At 53.8% G+C, this 21,934-nt stretch overlaps 1 protein-coding gene across 5 annotated transcripts in view; it reads left to right on the top strand.

Annotated features, from left to right (window-relative positions):
- Positions 1-21,934, top strand: part of GRM4 (glutamate metabotropic receptor 4) — a 117,084-nt gene that overhangs the window by 33,407 nt on the left and 61,743 nt on the right. For 2 of the 5 annotated variants that reach the window (XM_012804683.1, XM_003789107.1), the window contains exon 3: positions 20,171-20,387. The exons of 1 other annotated variant lie outside the window; for it this stretch is intronic. In XM_012804683.1, coding sequence (XP_012660137.1) covers positions 20,171-20,387 — 217 coding nt within the window. Of the gene's footprint in view, positions 1-8,457; positions 8,740-10,470; positions 10,591-20,170; positions 20,388-21,934 lie in introns of those variants that run through there. 2 more of the 5 variants (XM_023512828.1, XM_012804684.2) reach the window with 2 other exon arrangements.

Raw genomic sequence — 21,934 nt, 5'->3', positions numbered from 1 at the left:
AGTCTCCTGCCTCAGCCTCCCAAGTAGCTGGGACCACAGGCGCCCGCCACAATGCCCAGCTATTTTTTGGTTGCAGCCCTCATTGTTGTTTGGCAGTCCCGGGCTGGATTCGAACCCATGACCTTGGGTGTATGTGGCTGGCGCCTTAGCCACTTGAGCCACAGGTGCCGAGCCAGGAGGGACTCTTTGTATAGAAGGCAATTAGGGAAGACATATGGAGGGGACAATACAACATAGGTCTGGGCAAATGAGGAAGGGAGTTGGTGGCTGGGTAGTGTTTTAGGTGATAGTCACAGCCAGTGCAAAGGCCCTGACGCAGGAGGGTTCTTGGTCCATCTGAGAACCAGAAGGAGCCTGCCCAGAGAGGAGGGGAAGAGGCAGCAGGGCCTGGATCAGCAGGCCTGTGGGCCGTGAGACAGTTTGCTTTTTACTCCAGGTGCAATGGGCAGCCTTTGAGGGTTTCAAGGAGAGTGACTCAATCAGATTTATGTTTTGGAAGGCACCGTGTCTGCTGTGTGAGGACCGATTTGTAGCACTGTGAGAGACCTGGTGGTGTGGAGAGGTTATCTGTAACACCCTCCTCTCTGGCGTCTTCTTCCTCCCCTTTCTTGTTCCCAGGGGTCATCAGCCCCCAGCCCTGCTTCACAGAGAGTCCCTGAAGAGGCTTCCAGGAGCCTGGCAATTCTGCAAAACCTCCTCCCCTGTCCCCTTAGTTCCTAAGCCCCTGTCCACCAATACTGGGACCTCTAGCTGCTGCTAGATAGACCCTGTCCAGTACCCTGTCCATTTCCCTCACCCATAAAGTGTCCATTGTGACAAAAATCTCTCTATCCAGGTTAATGTTAGGTTTAAATGGCAGAATATATGTAAAAGCTGTAAATGGAAGGCAATTATTATTATGATTTTCAAAGACAGAGGAAAGACCAAAGGGAATGGTTTTGAACAGGCCCTGAGAACAATTATTTAGGAACCTGTGAGCCCAAAAGGTGGCCCTGGCTAAAAACATAAATGGATTCAAAAGCTGCAGGGAAGAGAAACTTGGGGAGGCAGATGCCCAATGACCTGCCCAAGGAAGGTAGGGTGTGGGTGCATCTGTGGCTGAGAAGGTGTGTGTAGTGAGGACATCCATGCCACGCCCTCCTTCTGGCCTCCTGCTCTGGGTGGGGGAGCTCTGGGGGCTGAGTTCTGCTCTCCCAGGAAACCTTTCCTCAGCTCCCCCTGCTACCTCTAGCCCCTTCCCACCAAAAAGTTGGGGCCAGGATAGTGTTTCCTGCTGGAACTTGCCATGGGCACCAAACTGACCTCATCTGAGGGGAAGCTCATACTCCTGCCTTCTCCACCCAGGAGAAACTAGTGGGCCCCTCTGACCTGTGTCAGATAAGGGCCCTCCCTCTGTCCTACCTTGAGAGGGTGGTTAACTGTCTTTCCTATTTTTGGCAGAGAGCTGACAGTGAGACCTAAATGGGTATTGCACTAATTGAGGGGCTCCTTATGGGAAAATTCTCTGATTGGCGCCTGGGAATCATGGATCTGCCATGGCCGCCAGCCCAGTATGGCTTATAGAGCTGTAAGCAGGGAGACACTGCCTCCCTGGGGCGGGGGAGAGGAGGAAAAGAAAGGGCCTATTTAATTTAATTCCGTGTTTTATCGCTCGTTGGATAAATAACCTTCATTAAGATGGAAGGTGGGGGGATGGACAGGGAGAAGTTTGATTAATTTCAAGCTGGTTTCTCATTTGTTAATTTTCTCCCAGTTCAGCAGGATTATTAAAACAAATTACAGACACTGTTCTTCTCTTCCTGGGCTGGAGCAGGGCTCTCAGGGAGTGATCCTGTTCCCCACTATAGTAATTTTGGTGCCACTTGAGATGAAGGAGAAGGCTCCCCTATTTCAGTTTGCTGGCAAGGTCCCCATTTCTTGCTGAGGGTCCTCTGAGGATTCTAGTGTCCCAGAGGCCTCCTGGAGGATCTGGACTACCAGGAAATGGAACAGGTGGGGCCTGGCCTGGGCACGCTCTCTCCCAGAAGTGCCAGGCAGGCTGTTGTTTGGGGAGAGGGGCAGGGCAACAGCCTTATGATGTTCTGGGTGGCAGGACAGGCTGGTAAGTGTGGCAGTCTAGGACAAGCCTCCCTGCTGCCATCTGGCTGCTCCCTCTCCTGACCCTTCCGTACTAGCTCTTGCCCACCTTGAGCTATGCCCCAATTGGGCTGGTTCTTCTACAGGCTGGATCCAGTTCTTCAGAAAAACTGTCCCCTACTAGAGTAGTGACAGGGATATCAAGTCAGCACTGTCCTACTCCCCTGGGCAGCTGAGAGTGCCAGCTGCTTGGTGGGTAGGCTGGTAAGATCTGGGGTTTCAAACACTCTCTTGTGCTCCCCAATACACACTGTTCATGCTGCTGCCAGGCCTGACTCTGTGTGTGTGTATGTGCATATACACTGTTGGGCATACTCATCACCGTGAGCCCTGTGAGCGTGTGTGCAGGAGAATCTGTGCGGCTGCTCATGCATGTGCAGGCACACCTGTGTGAGTTGTGCTCCTGCCTGTGAGCTTGGTGGATTGTCAGGAATGCTCTGTGCACGTGTGTGCCTGAGTGGCCTTGTCTGTCCGAAGCATGCTCTGTGTGTCTGTGTTGTATTGTGTGTGTGACTCAGACTGTGTTTTGCTGTGTGCGTGGCGGTATTTGGGTGTGTGTGGAGTGGGCATGGGCAAACCCTTGAGTGTGTTTGTGTGTGAGCCTGTGTGTGTGAGGGTCCTCCCCATGGTGCCTGTGCAGGCCCTTGGGTGTGGGAGGGCTGACTCGGAGCCCTGGCTTCTGGCGGGGCTGGAGCCTGGGCTGCGTGTCTGTGTATGTATCTCCTCCTTCCTGGCCCCTGCCAACACCAGCTGACACCCAGAAGCATGAGAATGGATTATTTGGAGCTGTCTGCTTGGTCTTGGCAGCCCTGAGGGTACCTGTGGGGAGACCTGTCCCTATTTGGCTCCTTGCAGCCTGGGGGCACAGGTTCCCTGTGTGCTCCTGGCTCTCCACAGTCCCAGCCTGCCCTGGGGGGAAGCTTCCTGCTGTTTCTGCTCCTCCAGGCCAGAGCTAGAGGAAGGCTCAGCAAGGAGAGCTGCCAGGCAGGACAGATGGCCTGCAGCGTGGGCTGGGAAGGGGCACCACCTTGACTCGGAACTCACAAGCTAGGGGGCACTGCCAGCCCTGTACCCAGGCATGGCTAAGAGGCTGAGGCAGACATGTGTTCTAGGAGAGAAATGCCATGTGAAGTCAGGCTGAGAAGGGCTATGGTAAGGGGAGCAGGAGGTGGGGCTGCTTTAGCCAAGATGTTTCAGTGACCACCTCTATGAGACGTGCACGGAGTGACCGAGGAGGTCCTGTGGTGAAGCTGTGTTGGCAGAGGGCATAGCACTTGCAAAGGTTATGAGGCTGTGCTGTGCTCAGGGTGCTGGGGACTGGTGTGGTAGGGGTAGGGAGTGGGGGCTGGTAAGAGCTGAGGTCAGTGAGGCACTGGGGCTGAAGCAGGGCCAGGGTTTTCCTTTGAAATATGGAGGGTTTGGGACTACTTTGTTCTATATGGTGGTCCTGCCTAGGCATGTGAGCGTGTGACCCAATGTGTCACATTGAGGACTTAGACCACCCAGGGAAGTGGAATAGGCTGGAGCTGGGTGTGTGTGGGACATACAGCAGAGTCAAGGGGCCTTGGAGGTTCTTTGGGCGGGGGCATAGCTGTGTCTCTGGGCTCTAGAGAACGGACCTGGAATCCCATGAGAGTGTCAGGGAGACAGATTTCATCTCAGAGTCCTGAAAACCTGGCAGGCTCTGGCACTGGACTTGGCTACTACATGAAGTGGTGAGTTGCTTGTCATAGGAGGCAGGCAAGCAGAGGCCAGAGGGCCCTGCCAGGGATGTCTGCTGAGTGGGTGGTGGGCTGCTCTTCAGACCCACTGAGGCCTGGGTTATTGAAGCAGAGCTTTTTCAGCTGTGGGCTCTTATGGAAATCGTAGGGCAAGGGCCTTTGTAGGTGGGACTGGGTAGAAGGGGTCAGGGGCCATGCAAGGCTTCACTTTCACAGAGAGGTGTCAGCTCAGATCACCAGTGGCTGAAATTGGACACATTGGGCCTGGATGGGGAGAGTCTGTGGGCATCTCCTGTCCATCCCCTCATTGTCTGGACAGGATCCATATGTGCTGGGGGTGCTTGCTGCAGGCTAGGAGGGAGGTCAGCCATTTGGGGGAGGGATCCTGCCTTTGGCATTGGTGGACCTTGGCTTCTGTCAGTAGCTGTGAGGCCAAGGATGGGCCAACTTGAGTTCTGAGTCCTCGCCCATAAGCCAACGATAATAACGTACTGTGGAGGCTACGGTAAGGGTTGAATGCAGTGAGGCGATGGTGGGAAGCACTGTGACAGGCTGGGGGGTTCCCCAGAGCAGACCTGAGTGAGGATTATAGGCACTTTATCTGGGAGGTGAGCCTGGACATACCAGTGCAGGAGAAGAGGTATGGAGCAGAGAGGAAGGACCCAGCGCACATTGTGGGCACGTGGAATGTGGTTGCTGAACTGAAGGGGACATTTGGAAGTCTCCACAGAAGGTGGAGGGAAATAGAGGGCCTGGGGAGAGGCCCACCCCAAACGGTGTCTGCCATCATTTGGAAGAAACTGGGACCTTCCAGCCTAGAGGTGGGATTTCTGAGGTAGAGGCTCTCAGGGGTGATTCAGTCCAATCCTTATTTATCAAGGCAGCATGGCATGATGGCAGGCAGTGCCCAACTGCAAGGGTTCAAGCCCTGGTACAGCCACTTACCACTAAGTATTTTTGGGTAAATCTCCCCACCTGTAAAATGGGCTGGATACTAGTCCTTCTGTCTGTGACAGGTTTGGGGCAAGGCCTGAATGAATGAACAAATATACAGCACAGAGGGCAGAGCCTGGGACATAGTAGGTGCTCAGTAAATGTTAGAGATTGTTATAGTTGTTGCTATGATTATTAGATGAGAAACCTGGGCACAAGAAGGGGGCAGGTCTGGTTCAAGGCCACACGCTGAGTTACTGGTGGACTAGAATTCAGGCTCCCTGCAAGTGGCAAGCTCACAGAGCTGTAGGCCTGAGGGCAGTGGAGGGGAAACCTGGGCTGGCCTTCTGTTCTGGGCTGGGCCCCTGGCCCCTCCTGCCTGCCTCTTTTGTTAGGGTGGCTAGAGGACCCCTAGCAGCCAGACTTTCTTGAAGGAATGGGCTTGACCTAGAGGGGACCCTGGCAGCTGGCCTTGGACATCTTATTTGCCTTGCTCCAGGCCCTGTCTTTCTTTTTTTTGGTGGGCTCAGAGTTTGAAGGACTTGCCAAGTGTTTATCACAGAGAAGAGACACTTGGTAGCCAGAAGGCTTGTGGGAGGGTCACGCTTCCACAGACACGCCTTGTCCTGGCCACTGTCCTCTCACCTGGACCATTGCAGCGGCTTCCCTCTGGTCTCCAGGGCCTGTCTTGCCCCAGATCTATTTTCTCACACTGTGCTCATGCATCTCTCAATTTTGGCCTTTCAGTTTCTTGAACCCACCACAGGCTCTTGGCCCCAGGGGCTTTGTACCTACTGCTCCTTTGGCCTTTGCTACCTACCTTCAGGTGTCATCTCAGCTCCCCCTCTTCAGGGGAGCCCTCCTTGGCTGCCCTAGCCGGATTTCGGGCTTTTGACCCCAGTATCTTTCAGATACTGTGATAATGAATGTGTTGGTGTGAGGACCTGGTTAGAGGCTGCCACTCCCACAGGACTCAATGCCATGAGGGCAGGGGTTTGTCTGCTTTTGCTCACTGTCTCATCCCAGTGCCTGCTCAAGAGATGTACTTTGAAAGCGTGTACGATGGGCTGGAGGCCAAATCACCTCCCCTCTTGCCAAGGACCAGAAGCCATCGTTTCACAGAGAGAGATGGGGCTTCACAGCAAATAACCCTCAAGTGTGGTGGGTGAGGGTATGTGTGGAATGTCCCTTTTTGAGGGCACTGACAGATTGGGTCAGAGCAACTAGCTGCCAGTACCCAAACACTGTGGTGGGGGCAGTCAGGAAACAAGAGGGGCTCCTTTGGGTTTCTTCTCGCTCCTGGCTCCGGAGGGTGGAGGCACCCCCTGCAGGCTGGGTGCTGGGCTGGCTGGGTGAGGCAGGGGAGAGAGACTCTAGGAGTGGCCAGAGGGGTAGGAACAGAGTGACTGAGGTGGAGGGGGAGGGGGAGAAAGGAGGGGGATGCGGGCTGATGGAAAGGCCTGGTGAACCACTGAAAGACTTTGGCTTTTACTCTGTGTATGATGAGGGAAGAGAGGAGAGATGTGGTCTAACACGTTTTTAATTGAGTCCTCTGGCTGCCAGGCAGGAGTATAGTGTGTGTGTGTGGTGGGGAGTGGGGAGGGTGGTATGTGTGGGAGGCAGGGGGCTGTGGAGCCTGTTGTGACAGTCCAGCCATAGATGCCATGGATCTGGGTGGCACTGGTGGAGGAGAGGAGTCACGGTTGAATTCTGGGTCTATTTTCAAGGCACAGCCAATAATATTTGCTGATAAATCATGTTGGGAGCATGTGAGAAAAGGACTCAAGGACATGTCTAATGCTTCGGTCTGAGCAGGTAGAAGGATAGAGCAGCAGTTACCTGGCTGGGAAAGACTCTGGGAGGATCTGGGGGCAGGAGCTTCAGTCTGGACCTGCTGGATTTGAGTCTCCCAATAAGTGGCATTGGGATGAGAGCCTGGAGTTCAGGGCATGTCCTCAGTTTTCTCATCTGTCAAGTAGGTACCATGGTGAGCATCTGGGCTATGGGGGGACCTGTGAAGCCCCTAGGTGGCATGCCATGCCCCAGAGAGCGAGGTGATGGAGCAACTCAGTCCTGGGGCCACCAGGGTTCAATCAGGGAAAGGAGGCAGGACCAGCAAAAGAGGCCTGGGAGGAGCTGCTGGGAGAAGGGTGGGCACCAGCACCAAGACTGCCAACTGACGAAGGGACCACATGGTTCAAATGCCATTGTGGGGTAAAGTATTATACATTGAGGACTGGCTGGTAGGGAGGGACTGAAAGCCTGCAAACCATAGCTCACACTCCTGGTCTGGGGGTCACCTAGACTTGCTTATACCTATCTTCTGAGCTGGCTATTGGCTTTCCTCCCAGGGCTCAGGCCCCCTTTCCCTAGAGGAAGCTTCCAGAGCTCCAGCGGGGCCTCCTGTCTGCCAGCTGGGTCTGCCATCCTGGCTCTGGCCTGGTCTCTGGCCTGGCTGTGATATAAATTATGTGGAGTGATGGTGATGTGACTTTTATCGGCTCATGTGTTCAATAATGGTAATACATCCCATTATATCATATTATATTAATATAGCGCAATATATTACACACGGCGCAGCACATTAACTTGACTTGGAAGAGCGTGGAGCAGACACCACCGTTAATTTTCTCCCAGCCTGGCCACACCCTATTGCAGGCACTCAAGTACTCACAAAGTGGTCATCAGGGCACAGGTGCAATCACAGACACCCCAGGTGCCACACCACCAGGTCCTCTAGCTCTGCCCAACTCCCACAGCCTGTGGGCAGGTCACTAGATTTAGGAATAGGCTTTCAAATGTCACTCCCATCTAGTAGGGGCCCTTCCCTTTGTCCCACTGAACAGTGGTAGAAACTGAGGCTTGCAGATGAAGTGGCTTGCCCAGGGGATGTGGTAGGGAAAGGCCTAGAACAAGCACTCTTGATCCCCTTCCTGGTTGCTTCTCAGGTACAGATGGTGTGGGCAAAGGGCAGGAGACTGGAATGAAGATGGAACATGTGCCAAATGGGGAATAGTGGGGGAGAGCACTCAGGTGCTGCAGCCAAATGGACCTGGGTTCAAATCCTGCTTTGCCACTTGCGGTGTAATCTTGTTTTCATATTCTCTTGGCCTCAGTTTTCATCTGAAAAATAAAGGAAATAAACAGTGTTTACTTCCTTGGGTTATTGTGTGAGAAATAAATGAAATAATTCATGAGAATCGCTTGGCACAGAGTAGGTCTTCATTAAACAATACCTGCTAGTCCTGTTATGATTACCACTGTCACCTGAGCAGGCTCTTGCTTGCTGTCACCTCTCACCTGACTCACAAAGATGCCCACCCTGGCCCAGCACATTCCCAGCTGCAGGTCAGCCTGTACTTCCTGCCCTGCGCCACCCTCAGCTTGGCATTGCGTCACAGAGAAAGCTCCGCTTTGACATCAGATGGGGCTGAGTGTAACTTCTGGCTCCAACACTGGGTGATCCTGGGCAAGTGCCTCAGCTCTCAGGGGAAGCTTCTTATCTAGAAATCCAGGCCAAGGCATCCCGCATGGAGGATGTGATGAGGATTGCAGGGTGTACCTCCTTTGTGTAAAAGAGATGCGATAATGGCTCCCAGCATCTTGGGTATTTCCATCTCTTTTCCCAAGTTTCTTTAATGCCCATTTTTCATGTGACTCCCAGAGTGAGCTTGATAAAACCAGATTCTCATCATGGTGCCCTCTGGACAGATAAGAAGACTGAGGCTTTCAGACGAGGTGACTTACCCGAGGTCACACAGCGAGGCAGCTTCTCACGTCAGGGAACTTAGACTTTGAGTCCTCCTGGGAAAAGGGGGCCCAGGCCGTGGCCCGGGGGGCTCTGCCTTGGCCCCTGGCCCCTCTGCACAGGTCTCAGGGCTCCCCTCAGAGTCCTCCACATGTATCAATCTTGACAAGGTTACGGAGTCAGCATGTAAAACCTGCACAAGTGAGTGTAATTTATTGATCTACATTTCGGTTATGAAATAGGACAAGTGCTGATTTGAGGATCTTGTTTGCTCCGGCCCTGGCCGCTCCCCCACTGGCGCTCCCTGTGCTCTTATCTGTGCCCTGCCTCTGAGCCTGCATCAGAGCCGCCTGCTCTGTCAGCCGCAGCCTCTCCACTTGCGCCCTCTATTCTTCTCCAGCCTTCGTGCCTTATCAGCCCCCCTTTTTTCCTAGGCTCCTAAGAAAACATATAATGTTTAAAAGGGTGAGACAAGAGACTGAATAAAGCGCTTTCTGGGGAAATATTTGTTCAAAGGCCTGTTGCCTGCGTCTGTCTGGTTCTCTCCCAGAAAACATAATTCAGAACAGACCTGGAAATTACTCCAAGTGTCCGCTTGTTCTCCTGATAAGAGGCTGGGTGGGTCCTGAGGAGGGGGGACAGAGGCAGTGTGGGACAGCTCCCCGACGATTGCCTTCCAGGGTGTCAGTATCAAATCAGGGGGGCAGGGTGCAGCAGGCCCCAGGAGATGAGGGCCAGAGGGAGGGTCCTGCCTAGACCTGGGGAGGAGGAAGGAGCCCTCTGAGCATCTCCCACGTGCTAGACACTGCTGTGGGGTGGCCCACTTGCTCCACAGTGATGTGGGCTTGTTCAGGCCAAGGTCAGACCATGTGAGAATCAGAACTCAGCTGTTCACCAGCTCCGTGACTGGGCAAGCCTCAGTTTCCTCATCCATTTAAGGTGCTTGCAGCATTATGGAGCTTGGGTCACCCACTGGCTGTGTGGAGGGAACAGAGTCCCCTGTGCTCATTGAGCACCTGTCCTATGCCAAGTGCTGTACCAGGCATCTAAGGACACATTGGGGAATAACAAGAAATCCCTGAGTTCAAAGGGAGGTGGATAACTAATGAAATAAGAAAGTAAATATAGTTTTTAGAAAGGGATCATTGTGGTGAAAATCTAAGCAGGGGAGGTGGAGATGGGGTGAAGGGGAGGGAGGTAAGATTGGCATTAAATAGGGTGGTGGTGGTCAGGGAAGGCCTCCCTGAGATGGGGACATTTCCTTCTTTTTTTTTTTTTTTTTTGAGACAGAGCCTCAAGCTATCCCCCTGGGTAGAGTGCCATGGCATCTTGCTCACAGCAACCTCCAACTCCTGGGCTCAAGCGAGTCTCCTGCCTCAGCCTCCCAAGTAGCTGGGACTACAGGCGCCTGCTACAACGCCTGGCCATTTTTTGGTTGCAGCCATCATTGTTGTTTGGTGGGCCTGGGCTGGGGATTCGAACCCGCCACCTTAGGTGTATGTGGCTGGCGCCTTAGCCGCTTGAGCCACAGGCGCCGAGCCAGGACATTTCCTTCTTGAAGGGAAGGACAAGAAAGAGGGAGCCAGTCACATACATCTCTGGGGGAAGAGCATCTGGGCAGCAGAATAGCGGGTGCAAAGGCCCTGAGGCCGACTGCCTGGTGTGCTTACAGCAAGGAGGCCAGTGTGGCTGGAGCCCAGTCAGTGAGGCCAAGATGAGAGTGGTTGGAGATGAGGTCAGAGGTAATGTGTGTGAAAAGGCTATGTGAAAATACCAAGTGTTGTTGGTAATTTTGATAGACTGCCCCTGGGCTGAGCTGTAAAGGGCATTTTATTAGCACCTGGCAAGGGCTCCCAAGGGAAGGCTGGTACATGAGTTTTACAGGAAAAGGGAGGCCTGTTGTCACTTCTACCCTCTGTGTACCTTAAATGCGCCAGTCCTTCCAGCTGCAAGACAATGAAAACTCTTCCTGAGCTGTTTTCCCATTATGGTGGCAAGAGAAAAAAGAGACTGCTTGTGGCTTCTGGGCCTTGCTGTGTGGGCTGGGGACAGGTAAGGATCCTGTCCTTACCTGTCAGAGGGGCACTGGTGGTAGTGGAGGTGCCTACACATCCTGGCTGTGCCTGTGGCCTCAGGGAGAGAAGTGAGGGGCCATAAGCCCACTGTCTGGCAGCCTCAGGTGGGGTTGGTGATCCTAATTAAAAGCTCAATCCAAAAGGCTTGATGATGGAATTTCTAATTAAATCAATTTCATCTCGTCTGGGAGACAGGTTTGCATATGATAAGCATGAAATTAATAATTATGTTTAGAAATTAGCTATTGCTCAAAGCAGAGCCATTTTACACAACCCTACAGGGCCCCTGGCCCCCACCCCTGCCCAGTCCTTTGTGTTGGAGACAGATGGGCCACGTCAGCCTGTCAGCCCATAGTACAGCCAGGAATGGAGGTGGGGGCTGAGCAAACAGAGGAGTAGGGCCTGCTCGCCTGCTGCCACCCCAAGGGTCCTCCCCAGTAGGGGATGCCGGCGGCCTTCTCATTGGAGGCTGTTGGCACCACCCTCGGATGTGTGTATTGTGCGTGTACATGCATATGTATGTGCAGGCCCACCCATGTAAGGAGGAGACAGACTGAGGTTTTATGTGACAATGAGTGGCACAGGCTCTGCAGCTAGTTCCTTGGGTTCAAATCCTGGCTCAGCTACTTACCAGCTATGGGACCTTGGGGAAGTTACTTGCAAATACCTTGGGCAAGATATTCTGTATCTGAATTTTGGAAAAATGAGGAAAATAAGTGGGCCTGCTAATAGGGTTGCTATAAGATTGCAGGTGTTAAGGTGTATGAAACTGCTGGGGACAGTTCTTGGCACATGGTAAACACCCAGTAAGTGTCAGCTCTTATACAGTGATGATGATTGTATGGTGTGTGTGTGTGTATGCACTTGGGTGAATTTAATTCAATCCAACTCAGCCCATTACCAGCCTGGATGAGGGTGAGCCTGGCTCATCCAGGTTCTGGAGGTGGAGATAAATAAGACTCATTCTTGGTGCTCCTCGAGCTAGAGTAAAATGTTTATTGCTGCCTGTATTTGTCAGCATAGGTGAGGTGATGCTGCAGTAATAAACAACCCTCTAGTCCGAGTGATTTAGAATAATGCAGACTTCAGGAATGCTGTGTTACATGCCCACATGGGTTGGTGGAGTGCTCTGCTCCATCTCCTTAGGGCCTGGGTTGGGTCGGAGCACTGCTGGTCACAGCAGCAGAGGGCATGGCCACCCTGTGATGAAATGCTCTGGCCCAGAATAGAGATATATTTCTTCTCCCAGCTCATTGGCCAGAACTTGTCAGTAGCCCTGGGCAGCCACAAGGGGCAGGGACTTGTGATTTCACCATGTGCCAGGAGGACAGAGTGCTGGAGTGCTGGAAATGTCTGGCCAATGGCTCTTATGACCAGCACCTGATGTTAGTGATGTGTGTATTCATTTGTTATTATTAATATTTTTTTTTTCCAGAGACAGAGCCTCAAGCCGTCACCTGGGGTAGAGTGCTGTGGCATCACAGCTCACAGCAATCTCCAACTCCTGGGCTCAAGCACTTCTCTTGCCTCTGCCTCCCAAGTAGTTGGGACCACAGGCACCCGCCATAATGCCCGGCTATTTTTTTTTTTTTTGATTGCAGCCGTCATTGTTTGGCGGGCCCAGGCTGGATTTGAACCTGCCAGCTCAGGTGTATGTCGCTGGAGCCTTAGCCACTTGAGCCACAGGTGCCAAGCCTATTCATTTATTATTGATTATCTTTCCCTCTAGAATGTCAGCTCCACGAAGGCAGGGGATTGTCTCTGCTGTGTTCAGCCCAGCACCTGAGATTGTGCAGAGCATGCATAGGAGCTGAGTACACTGTCACTGAGTGAGTGAATTAATGAATGAACCAGTGGAGTTTCTGCAGAATATGGGTGGGTGCTGTGAATGTATGGAGGAGGCTGGTGGCCCCAGGAGCAGCTGAGGCAAAGGGACTATGTTGGCCTTGTGGGCATATCCTACTCTTTTTGATGACTGTGTGTGGCCTAGGGCACTCTCAGATTGCTCTAGCCTCACAGCAGGGAAGCTCTGCAGACTGGTATGAGGGGAAGGAGCCTGTGTGATGGGGAGGCAGGTCATAACAACAGAGGAGGGTCAGGCCCGAAGGAGGAGCAGAGAAGGAGAGGCTGAGGGCCCTAGGGGTGGCTACTTGGGGAAGTGACTCTGGCTGGCTCAGTTCTCAGGAGAAGGAGTCAAGACTGGTGCAGGACAGGCCCTTGAAGGCTGATCGAAGGCACTGGGGCTTAGGCTGGCCAGCCTGGGGCTAGACAGGGGCTTGTGGCCAGACCCTACGGTGACTGAATGCTTGGGGCCAGGAGTTGGTGGCTGATCTGTCTGCAGAGCAAAGGAATACAATCTAGTTAATGAGGTTTCCAGTCCTGAAGCGAGCTGCCCAGGCTGGCCTGCCTTGAATTGCCAGAGGGTCTGTAGGGAAGAGGCTGGTGCTCCCCAGATGGCTTGGGTGCATGTGGGAACAGGTGGTTGTTGAAGGGGAAGGGCTCTGGTATGTGACCCTGGAGGAGGCCCTGAGGCAGGGGCAGGTGGTCTCCCTACCTGGAGCCTGTCCTGGTCCTCCCAAGGCTACCCAGTTGTGGCAGCCTAACCCCTGCCCAGGCACCCTCTGCCATGTTCCCCTAGGCCTCCTTCTGTGGTACTGGGGTGGAGGTGCTTCATGGAGAGTGTGAGTGTGTGAGGTTTCCTTGGGACTATCCCAGGTCACACGGGTCTCTATTCTTCTGCTCTTGGACCTGGGGGTCCATGTCAGCGATGGGTCTGGTCAGGGCCAAAGGCTGGAGGCCACCGGTGTCCTCATATGTTCTAGGCCCACCTGCTGCCCTCTGGGGTCTCCCTGCATCTCCCCACTGTGTCCTCACTCTCTGTGGCTGTCTTTCTCAGCCTCCTTGAACCCCAGCCTTGTGTCTCCTTCTGTACTACCCGTCCATCATCTTCAAGCCCCAACATTTGGCCTGACTCTCCTTACACTGCCCCCTTAGGGTCCCCATCTTATGCCCTCACTGCCCCCAGCCCTGCCGTCTCCCTTCTCCAGGGACTTGGCTCCCAGGACCCTTTCCGGGCAGCCTGTCGTGCTTTTCTTCCCTCTCTGCCTGCCCCTTCTCTGTCTCTTCCACGGGCTCCTCCACTTCTGCCCACCCTTAAGTGTTCTCTGAGGCCTGCTCCTTGACCTCCTTTCTGCCTTCTTTAGTCTCCCTGGGCAGTGTCAGCTATGCCATGGCTTTGGATGTCCCAGCTTCTGAACAGGGTGGCTTCCAAACTCCCCTGTCCTTTGCCCTGCCAGCCCTAGACCTGTGGCTTTTTCTTCCTGCAGGTTGCCTTGTGGGCTGCCCCAGGCACCCCAGACACCCTCAGAGCCCACTCATCTCCCCCGACCGGCCTTGCCCTTCTCTTGGGACCCCATCTTGGCCTCCGTTTCTGCTGTGTTTGTGGCCAAGGCCAGACCAGGGTTTGTCTTAGTCCCTCCCACATAGAATTGATCCCTAATGCTGGGAGTCTCCCCTAAGTTCCCCCAACCTCTCTTTACCCTGATGCCCCTGCACTGGTCTAGGGACCATCAGCTACTGTCTGGATTGTGCCCTCTGCCTTCTACTAGGCTGCCAGGCTTGACCCTCCTTTTCCCCTGCAGGTGAGGAGCCATTCTGAGCCCTATGGCTCTGCTCAGGATCCCTCCACAGTGCCCCTGGGCTTCCCTGGGATGTCCCTTATGGCTGAACCTCTGTCGGCAGCCCTGCCCTGCCCCCAGTTCCTTTCTCTTGTTTACCCCTCACTCCACGACCATTTTCCCTCTGCTTCTTGCCCGTGGCAGGAATCTTCCTTCTCACTGCCACGTGTCTCCCTGCCAGGCTAGTTCTCTGGAGGTTATTAAGTCTGTGTCCTTAGCACCTGGGCAGAGGGGGCACACTGTGTTCCTCGCCACAGCAGAGGCCCTTTGGGGGAGGGTGCACAGCTTAGGCAGGTGGGGGGGTGTCAGGTGGGGGATGACAGTGTAGGCAGGGCCTTTGGAAGCCAGCTCTCTCCCCATCTTGCCAGCTTTCTCTGAGCCACACATTTCTGTCCACTGCAGCTTTCATGTACCTAAAAGCATCGCTGCCTTTTATCTGTGAAGAAAACAGCTGATGCTGAGAGCCTGACAGTTGAGGGCCTGGAGCTGCCAGGTTAGAAGGGTGAGGAGTGGGCAGCAAGCCTGTGCCTGAGCTGGCCCCATTCTGGGTCCCTTGCTCCTGGGTGAGGGACTGTGCTGGGAGGGAGGGGATCTCTAGGTCTACCTGGCTCCTGGCCTGGCCTGGGCTGGTGGCCAGAGGTGGCTACAGGATCTGAGCCTCAGTGTGTGGCTGCCTGGCCTGGCCTGTGGATGGAGCAGAAAGAGCAGAGTCAGCAGGGAAGGTGGGCATAGCCCCACAGGCCTGGAGGACATGTGCCAAGAGGTGGGGAACAGGGTAGGGGGCAAGGCAGCTCCATCTGCACCCTGTTTCTGATGGCTCCTGGCTGTCATACTCAGAGGACACTATTATCTCTCTGAGCCTCCATGTCCTTGTCTGCAAAATGGGCACAATGGTCCCAGCCCTTTCTTTTTCTTTAATAAGAATATCTAGCATTTGCCCAGGGACCCCATGTGTCAAGCCCTTTCTGTGTATTCACTAATGAGGTCCTCTCTATTGTTACTGTGATTACTTTGTGGGTTGAAGGAGGGACTGAGGCCTAGAGAATTTGTTTGATTGCCTGGATCAAGCTAGAGAGCAAAACTGGATTACGTAGCCCTGGCAGGCTGGCTCCAATGTGTGCTGGAAACTTATGTGCTGTACTACGCATTAGGGAGAAGGAGGAGAGGGAAGGTGGACTCCTGCCCTTGAGGGGCTCCAGTCCAGACAGAGGTGAGCTGCAAAGAGGTGGGTAGTAAAGCTACTGAGTCTGTTAGATGTGGACAAGCGGCCAGGAGAATAAAGTTCACAGATAGAGGATTGTGGTGTGGGCCAGGTAGCCCCTGGGGTATCCACAGAGATGGCCTTGGATGTCTGGTCATGTGGCTTGAAGCACACCAGGCTTCGTGGGGAACAGGGTGGGATTTCACTCCTGACAGCTCTGAACAGCCTCAAACACTTTCTGAGATCCTGAGGACCGTGCTCTGGGACAGCTCTGAGAGCTGGGCAGGTGCCCCCCACCCATCTCTCTTGTGGATGGCGGAGGAGGACCAGCTGCTCTCAGGGGGTTTTCAGATTCTGCTGGTCTGGGAAGCAGTGAGCTGTGGAGCTGTGTCAGCCAGTGCTGGTGTGCCTGGCCAGGTGTGGGGCTGCTGGCCACTCCTGGGGCTGCCTGGATCCACGCTCTAAGCACACATGTATTTGGGGACACACACATGCATACACATATGCCCTTGTGGCCTTTGCACTGACTGTTCCCTCTGTTTTAAACACCCTCCCTTAAATATCTCCTCCTGGGTCTTGCCAAAGTGTCACCCCAGCCCCTCTCCCCAGCCCCTCTCTAACAGGCCCCTGCTCCTCCCCTCTTTCTTTCTTCTTCTGGCTCCTTATTCCCATCTAACAACTCGGTAGCTTTGCTACCCACCTCTCTGTGGCCTGCCTCTGTCTAGACTGGAGCCCCTTGAGAGCTGGGTTGTGGTCAGTCCTCACACTTGGAACTACACGTGGTTGTGGGGTTGGTGCCTGTTTGTAGGAGGACTCACTGAATGAATGCGCTGTGCGCCCATGTGCTCAGAGCACCGGGCACATGCACACTCTCTCTCACACACAGATGTAGGAATACATCTTCATTGTTGTTCAAGCCTAGAAACAGCTTTTGTCTTTCCCCACGTGGCATGGACCTCCTTGTCACTTCAGAAGCCAGAGCGAGAGAGGGAGAGGCAGAGAGAGAGGGAGGAGGCTTATTCATTTACTCCCTCCCTCTCAGTCTCTCACTCCTAATGGAAGCTGAGACTTTGGGGTGGCAGCTGTGGACACACTGTGTGTCACCTGGGCAGGCATACAGCCTGTTCCTCCTCAGGGGGCCCAGCCAACTAAGCACTTTTTGCACATTTTCTGCCTTCTTTGCTGATGCCTTCAGGATATGGTAGGTTTTGACTAGTGTTTGGGGGTGGGGTGTATCCAGTTCACCTCCACATCTGCCTAGCACTACAGGGCGAGGGGAGCTTAGGAGGCTTGTTGAATTGGCAAGCAGAGAATCATAGCACCAGGAGGATGGACCTGGTGTCCCTGGAGCGGCCTGAAGGAGGTGGCATTTGAGCTGGGCCTTGATGAACAAGCGGGCTTTGGTGTGGGGCAATAAGGTTTTGGGCTTTGAGGGCAGAAGACAGGCAGAGAGGAAAGAGAAAGGGACGGACGGATGGGTCTGGAGCAGATGCCTGTTGTTGGTCTGGTTCTGCTGGACTCTGGGCTCTTGCTGGCACTTGCCCCATGAGGATGTGACACAAGATGTGGTGCCCTAGCACCTAGAACAGTGTCCAGCATACAGTAGGTGCTCGTGCGTCAGATGAAGGAAGGGAAGAGGCAGAGAGAGAGAGCAGCTGGCACGGGGTGGGCATTGCTGCCTCCCTCCCCTCCAGCCGCTGTGGTTGGAGAAGAGGTGTGTTCTCTGCAGAGAATGTAAATGGAACATCCCCCTCCTGCTCCAGCTGGGCTGCGGGGACAGTGAGAGCTGAAGAGATGTCAGAGCACCCTGTGGGCCAGTTTGTCATGGTCACCTGCTTAGATGGAGACATGTCCCTGCCCTGCCCATGGTGTCCCCATGGTGGTCCCTGGCTCCCACCTCACTCTAACCCCTTCATTCTGGGCTGAGGCAGGAGAGCCTTGGAGAGCCTATTACATTCCCAGGACGTCACCATGACAATGACAATGATGTGACTATGGAAAGAGCTCAGAATGGGAGTGGGGAGGCAGAGAGGCAGAATCTTTGGGGGTTAAAAAAAGTCACAGAGAGAGGCAAGAGAAGGCAGGGAAGGTTTAGTGGGAGGAATTATGTCTCCCACAGGGGCTAGCTTTTTGTGTGAACAATGCCCAGCCAGGTGCTATTCTGAGTACCTTACATGAATTCCCTCATGTGACCCCCACAACCTTATGAGACAGTTATTAATTCCCATTTTGTAGCTTGAGAAACTGAGGCTGTAACTTTCCCAAGTCTTCCCTGTTGGTGAGTGGCAGAGCTGGGATTTGAACTAAAGCAAATTTAGCTCACCCCTTCCAGAGGGGACATTTGCCAATGTCTGGAGACATTTTTGGTTGTCACAACTGGAGAGCAGGGAGGGTGCTACTGGCATTGAGCGGACAAGGACAGGGGTACTGTAAACATCTTCTGATGCACAGGACAGCCCCCCTAAGTGTTAGTAGTGCTAGGGCTGAGAGGCCTGCTCCAAAAGATAAAGTCTCTTAAAAGCAAGCCAGTTGTCCACAGCTATAATAAATACCATTCTCAGACTTCAAAAATGACAATATTTTTAAAATTAATCATTAAATATCCAATCAGTTCACATTTTAGAGGATGCTGTTTTCATGCTAAATGTTCTCTGAGGCAGAGAGGACTCAGCTTGTTTATGGACACTTTTGACAGAACGAATGAGAGGGGACATTCGTGTATATTCGAGTGTGGTTTGCTTTCTAATAGGTGACACATTTGCATGGTTCTGCATTGGAAACGTATGAAGGATAGAGCTGCTGTTCCCCAGCCCTGCCCGGATCCCTCCTTTGAGACAGCTTCACAGCTGGCTTCAGACAGCATGAGCTATGCCTCCCTTTCAGGCCATAAGCCCCTTCATTCTGCACCTGGCTTCCTTGTTACTGTTGTTCTTACCCTACAATGTCTTGGAAGAACCATCCAGAACAGTGGATGGAAATCTGCCTCGTTCTTCTTTATAGCTGCGTAGTACTCCTTGCATAGCTGTAACTTTAACCAATCCCTGCCTGAGGGACATGCAGGTTGTTTCTGTAATTTTATTGTTACAGTGCCACAGTGAATAATGTAGTACACATCATTTTATTAAGACCACAGACTGCAATGAGTAGGCCTGGGAGTTAACCTTTAATTGCTCAGAGAATCCAAAAAACCAATCAACTGTTTCCTCTGCTGCCATCCTCATCCCTGAAGGCCCCAGAGATTTGATTCTGTGAGGGAAGGCAGTGAGGGGCCTGGCTGGGGCAGGCATCACAGGGCAGAGCTGGGCCCTTTTGGCAATGGTCATCCTTAGTGGAAGGTCACCCCCACTGCTGTTAGTCAGTCTCTGGTCAGTCTGGTCAGTCTTACTGTTAGTCATTTGTCCAATAGGCTACTACTGTGTGTTGACTTCCCCTCCCTACTCAGCTCCAGCCATACTGGCTTCTACCTCCCAGACCAAGCTTGTTCACCTGGGGACTTGCTTCCCTGTGGCTCAGATACCTTCCCAACCTTGCTCATGCTGGCTCTGCCTGGAAAGGCCTTTCCCAGCCTTGTCACCTGCTCACTTAGCTGTCCTACATACTTGGGCCACTTTTAGGGGCCTCATTGCTGTGGGAATGGCCCTGGTCATTTGCTGGCTTGCTGTGCTTCTCTCTTCCCACTAGAAGGAAGCTCTGTGTGTGTCCCCAGCACTTAGGACATGGTAGGTGCTTGGAAAAATCTTTATTGAAGTGAATAGAGTTCAATGTCTGGTTATGGGAGTGGGGTTTCTAGGTTGGCAAAACCTCTGCCCCCCCATCCTAAGAGGGGAGCTGTCTGGTTTGGGTGGGTGATCACCTATCAGGGAGTATCCCCCACCTCCTGTCCCAGGACATTCCCCTCTTCTAGTTGCCCCAGGGCCTGAAGTCCTGCAAGGCCTGAATCTTAATGATGCCTGGGCCAGCAGGGAACTATGGGAACAGGGTCTGCCGGGCAGTGACAGGAGGGGCTGCCCAGGGGCAGAGAAAGGACCAAATGACCCCTTGGGGCCCCTCTTGACACCCAAGTCCCATCCCTAACTCCAGACTAAGCCATCTCACCTACCTGGGGATTTTCCCTGGGCTGAGATCTTATAGCTTTGTATGTAAATAGAGGCACCCAGAGGCTCCTGGTGTTTGTGTGCATGTGTGTGCATATGTATGTGAATATGAGTATGTACATATGTTTATGTCTTGGTGGGGGATTAAGGTATCTTTGGGGACCACCAGGTGCAGGACCCGGGAAGGTCATCTGAAAGACTTCCTGGAGGAGGAAGGCTTGATGTTGCCGTGCCAGTCCCTTCTTGACCTAATTGCTGGCCTCACACCTGCTGGGAATGGCCAGGACTGGGGAGAACTGAATGTGATGCAGATGGCATCAGAACCCTGGTCAGAGATAGGGCTGACCAACCACTTGCTGACCCTCTCTGGACCTTAGTTTCTTCCTCTTATGAGTGAGGCTAGGACCTGTCTTCCTAATGCCATAGGGTCTGCTGCAGGGTGAGAGAAGGCAGTGACCCCAGGGAGGATGGGCTGGGTGGTTCAAAGCCATGGGAACGGGAGGGAGGTTGGTGTGTAGAGGTACGGTGCTGGCTGGGCAGGCTGGGTGCCAGCCGCCCCTCTCAGCAGCCCCTCTCACCCCCCAGATACCCCAGATCAGCTACGCCTCCACAGCCCCTGACTTGAGTGACAACAGCCGCTACGACTTCTTCTCCCGCGTGGTGCCCTCGGACACATATCAGGCCCAAGCCATGGTGGACATCGTCCGTGCCCTCAAGTGGAACTATGTGTCCACACTGGCCTCAGAGGGCAGCTACGGTGAGAGCGGCGTGGAGGCCTTCATCCAGAAATCCCGTGAGGATGGTGAGTCAAGTGCCTGGCTACAGGGTCATGCTGGGCACAGGATGGGGGTGGGGTGTTGCAGACAGCGACCAAGTTGGGTCACAACGTGTGACCAAGTTGTCCAGCCATCCCCATGTGGGCTTCAGCCTCTTTGAGCAATGGGGTTTGTCCCGTGGCCTCACTGGCCTCACTGAGGCACAGGAGTCCCTTTGTGCATAGTGGGAGTGAGGCCTTTGCAGATGTGCCATGCACATGAAGGGACTGTCAGTTTCCTGGCATGGGGCCCTGCAGGGTGGCACCTTCCTTATGGCAGAGAGGAAGAGAAAAGGTGCTGATGCAGGGCCTTTTTGAGGAGATATCGGGGACATGGGAGCTGGTGGCCAGCCAGGTAGGCTCTCCAAGCAAGGGTTGTTGGAGGAGTCGGGATTTGGAGTACCTAAAATGGAGCTGTCTGTGGTGGGGGTGAGGGGCTGGTGTGGGTGTGTCTCCCATTAACTGGTGGCTGACACTGGTTTGGGCTCAGTGAGTCCCTGTGGGTGGGGTCTGAGGAACTCTGACAGGTGATTTGCTCTCCCTGAGGTCTCTTCCATCTACCTCTATGCCACCTACCCCCATTAAGCTCACTGCATTACGTTAAATTGCTGTCCTCAGACACTCTAGTGACAAAGCTTCCAGGTATTGTCAGAGATAAGCAACTGAGCCATAACAAAGGCTAACACCTTAGCAGGCACTGCCAGCAGCCAAACAGGGACCTGAATCCTGGGTCACTTGCTGGGACTGTGTTGATGGTGGTGCAGAGGTGGACAGCCCAAGTGGGCTGTGACTGTGGGCATCTAGGGGGCAGCGGAACTCTACCTGGGTTGGGGGAGCTAGGAGAGGGCAGCTTGTAGAGGGCCCATGTGGCTTCTTGGGTCCCTGTCGTGGGCTGTGGGGGAAGCCAGGGAGGCCCTCTCCATCCTGCAGACCCACCTGCCTGCAGAGAGGACCCTCTGCCTCTCCTGGTCTCTCCCAAGTCTCTGTCTCTAAACAGCTTGCCTGGTGCATCACCTCGACCTTGGGTGATGGCATCTGTGTATTTATACCCTTATGGCCCCAGGACTCTAATTGCTTTTCCTAAGGACCACAGAGTGTCCAGAAGCTGGCATTGGTAACACCCTGCGGGCATAATCCTGCTATAAATCTCGGATAAGCCCCTATAATTGTACAGCTGAAGCTGCTTGGGTGCTTTCAACACAGTGAAGCGGGAGGTAGGAAGTGGGGCAGTGCTGACTGATGGCTGAGGCTCCAGGCCACTCCCAACCCAGCAGCCCAGCCAGCAGGGGAAATGGGGTGAACAGGAGCCACCTCCCCTCTGGGCAGGCTGACAGTGCCAGAGCCCCAGAGCCACAGCCCCCTCCCTCTGGCTGCTCAGTGCCCTTTACTCCTTAGTGCAGCCCCATGACACAGTCACCTCCCTCTGGGCTGTACCCCCACTCTGCTCTGCTGGTTCTTCTCCTCTTCAGTGGTTTGAACCCTACCCCAATTAAACCCACTGCCTCTTCTGCTTAAGATATGACCTCTGGAGGATT

Source organism: Otolemur garnettii, unplaced genomic scaffold, assembly GCF_000181295.1.
Source record: "Otolemur garnettii isolate 467f Iridium unplaced genomic scaffold, OtoGar3 scaffold00031, whole genome shotgun sequence".
NCBI classification, from domain to species: Eukaryota; Metazoa; Chordata; class Mammalia; order Primates; family Galagidae; genus Otolemur; species Otolemur garnettii.
The sequence above is the reverse complement of the archived record's forward strand: the minus strand, read 5'-3'. Positions and strand labels throughout refer to the sequence as shown.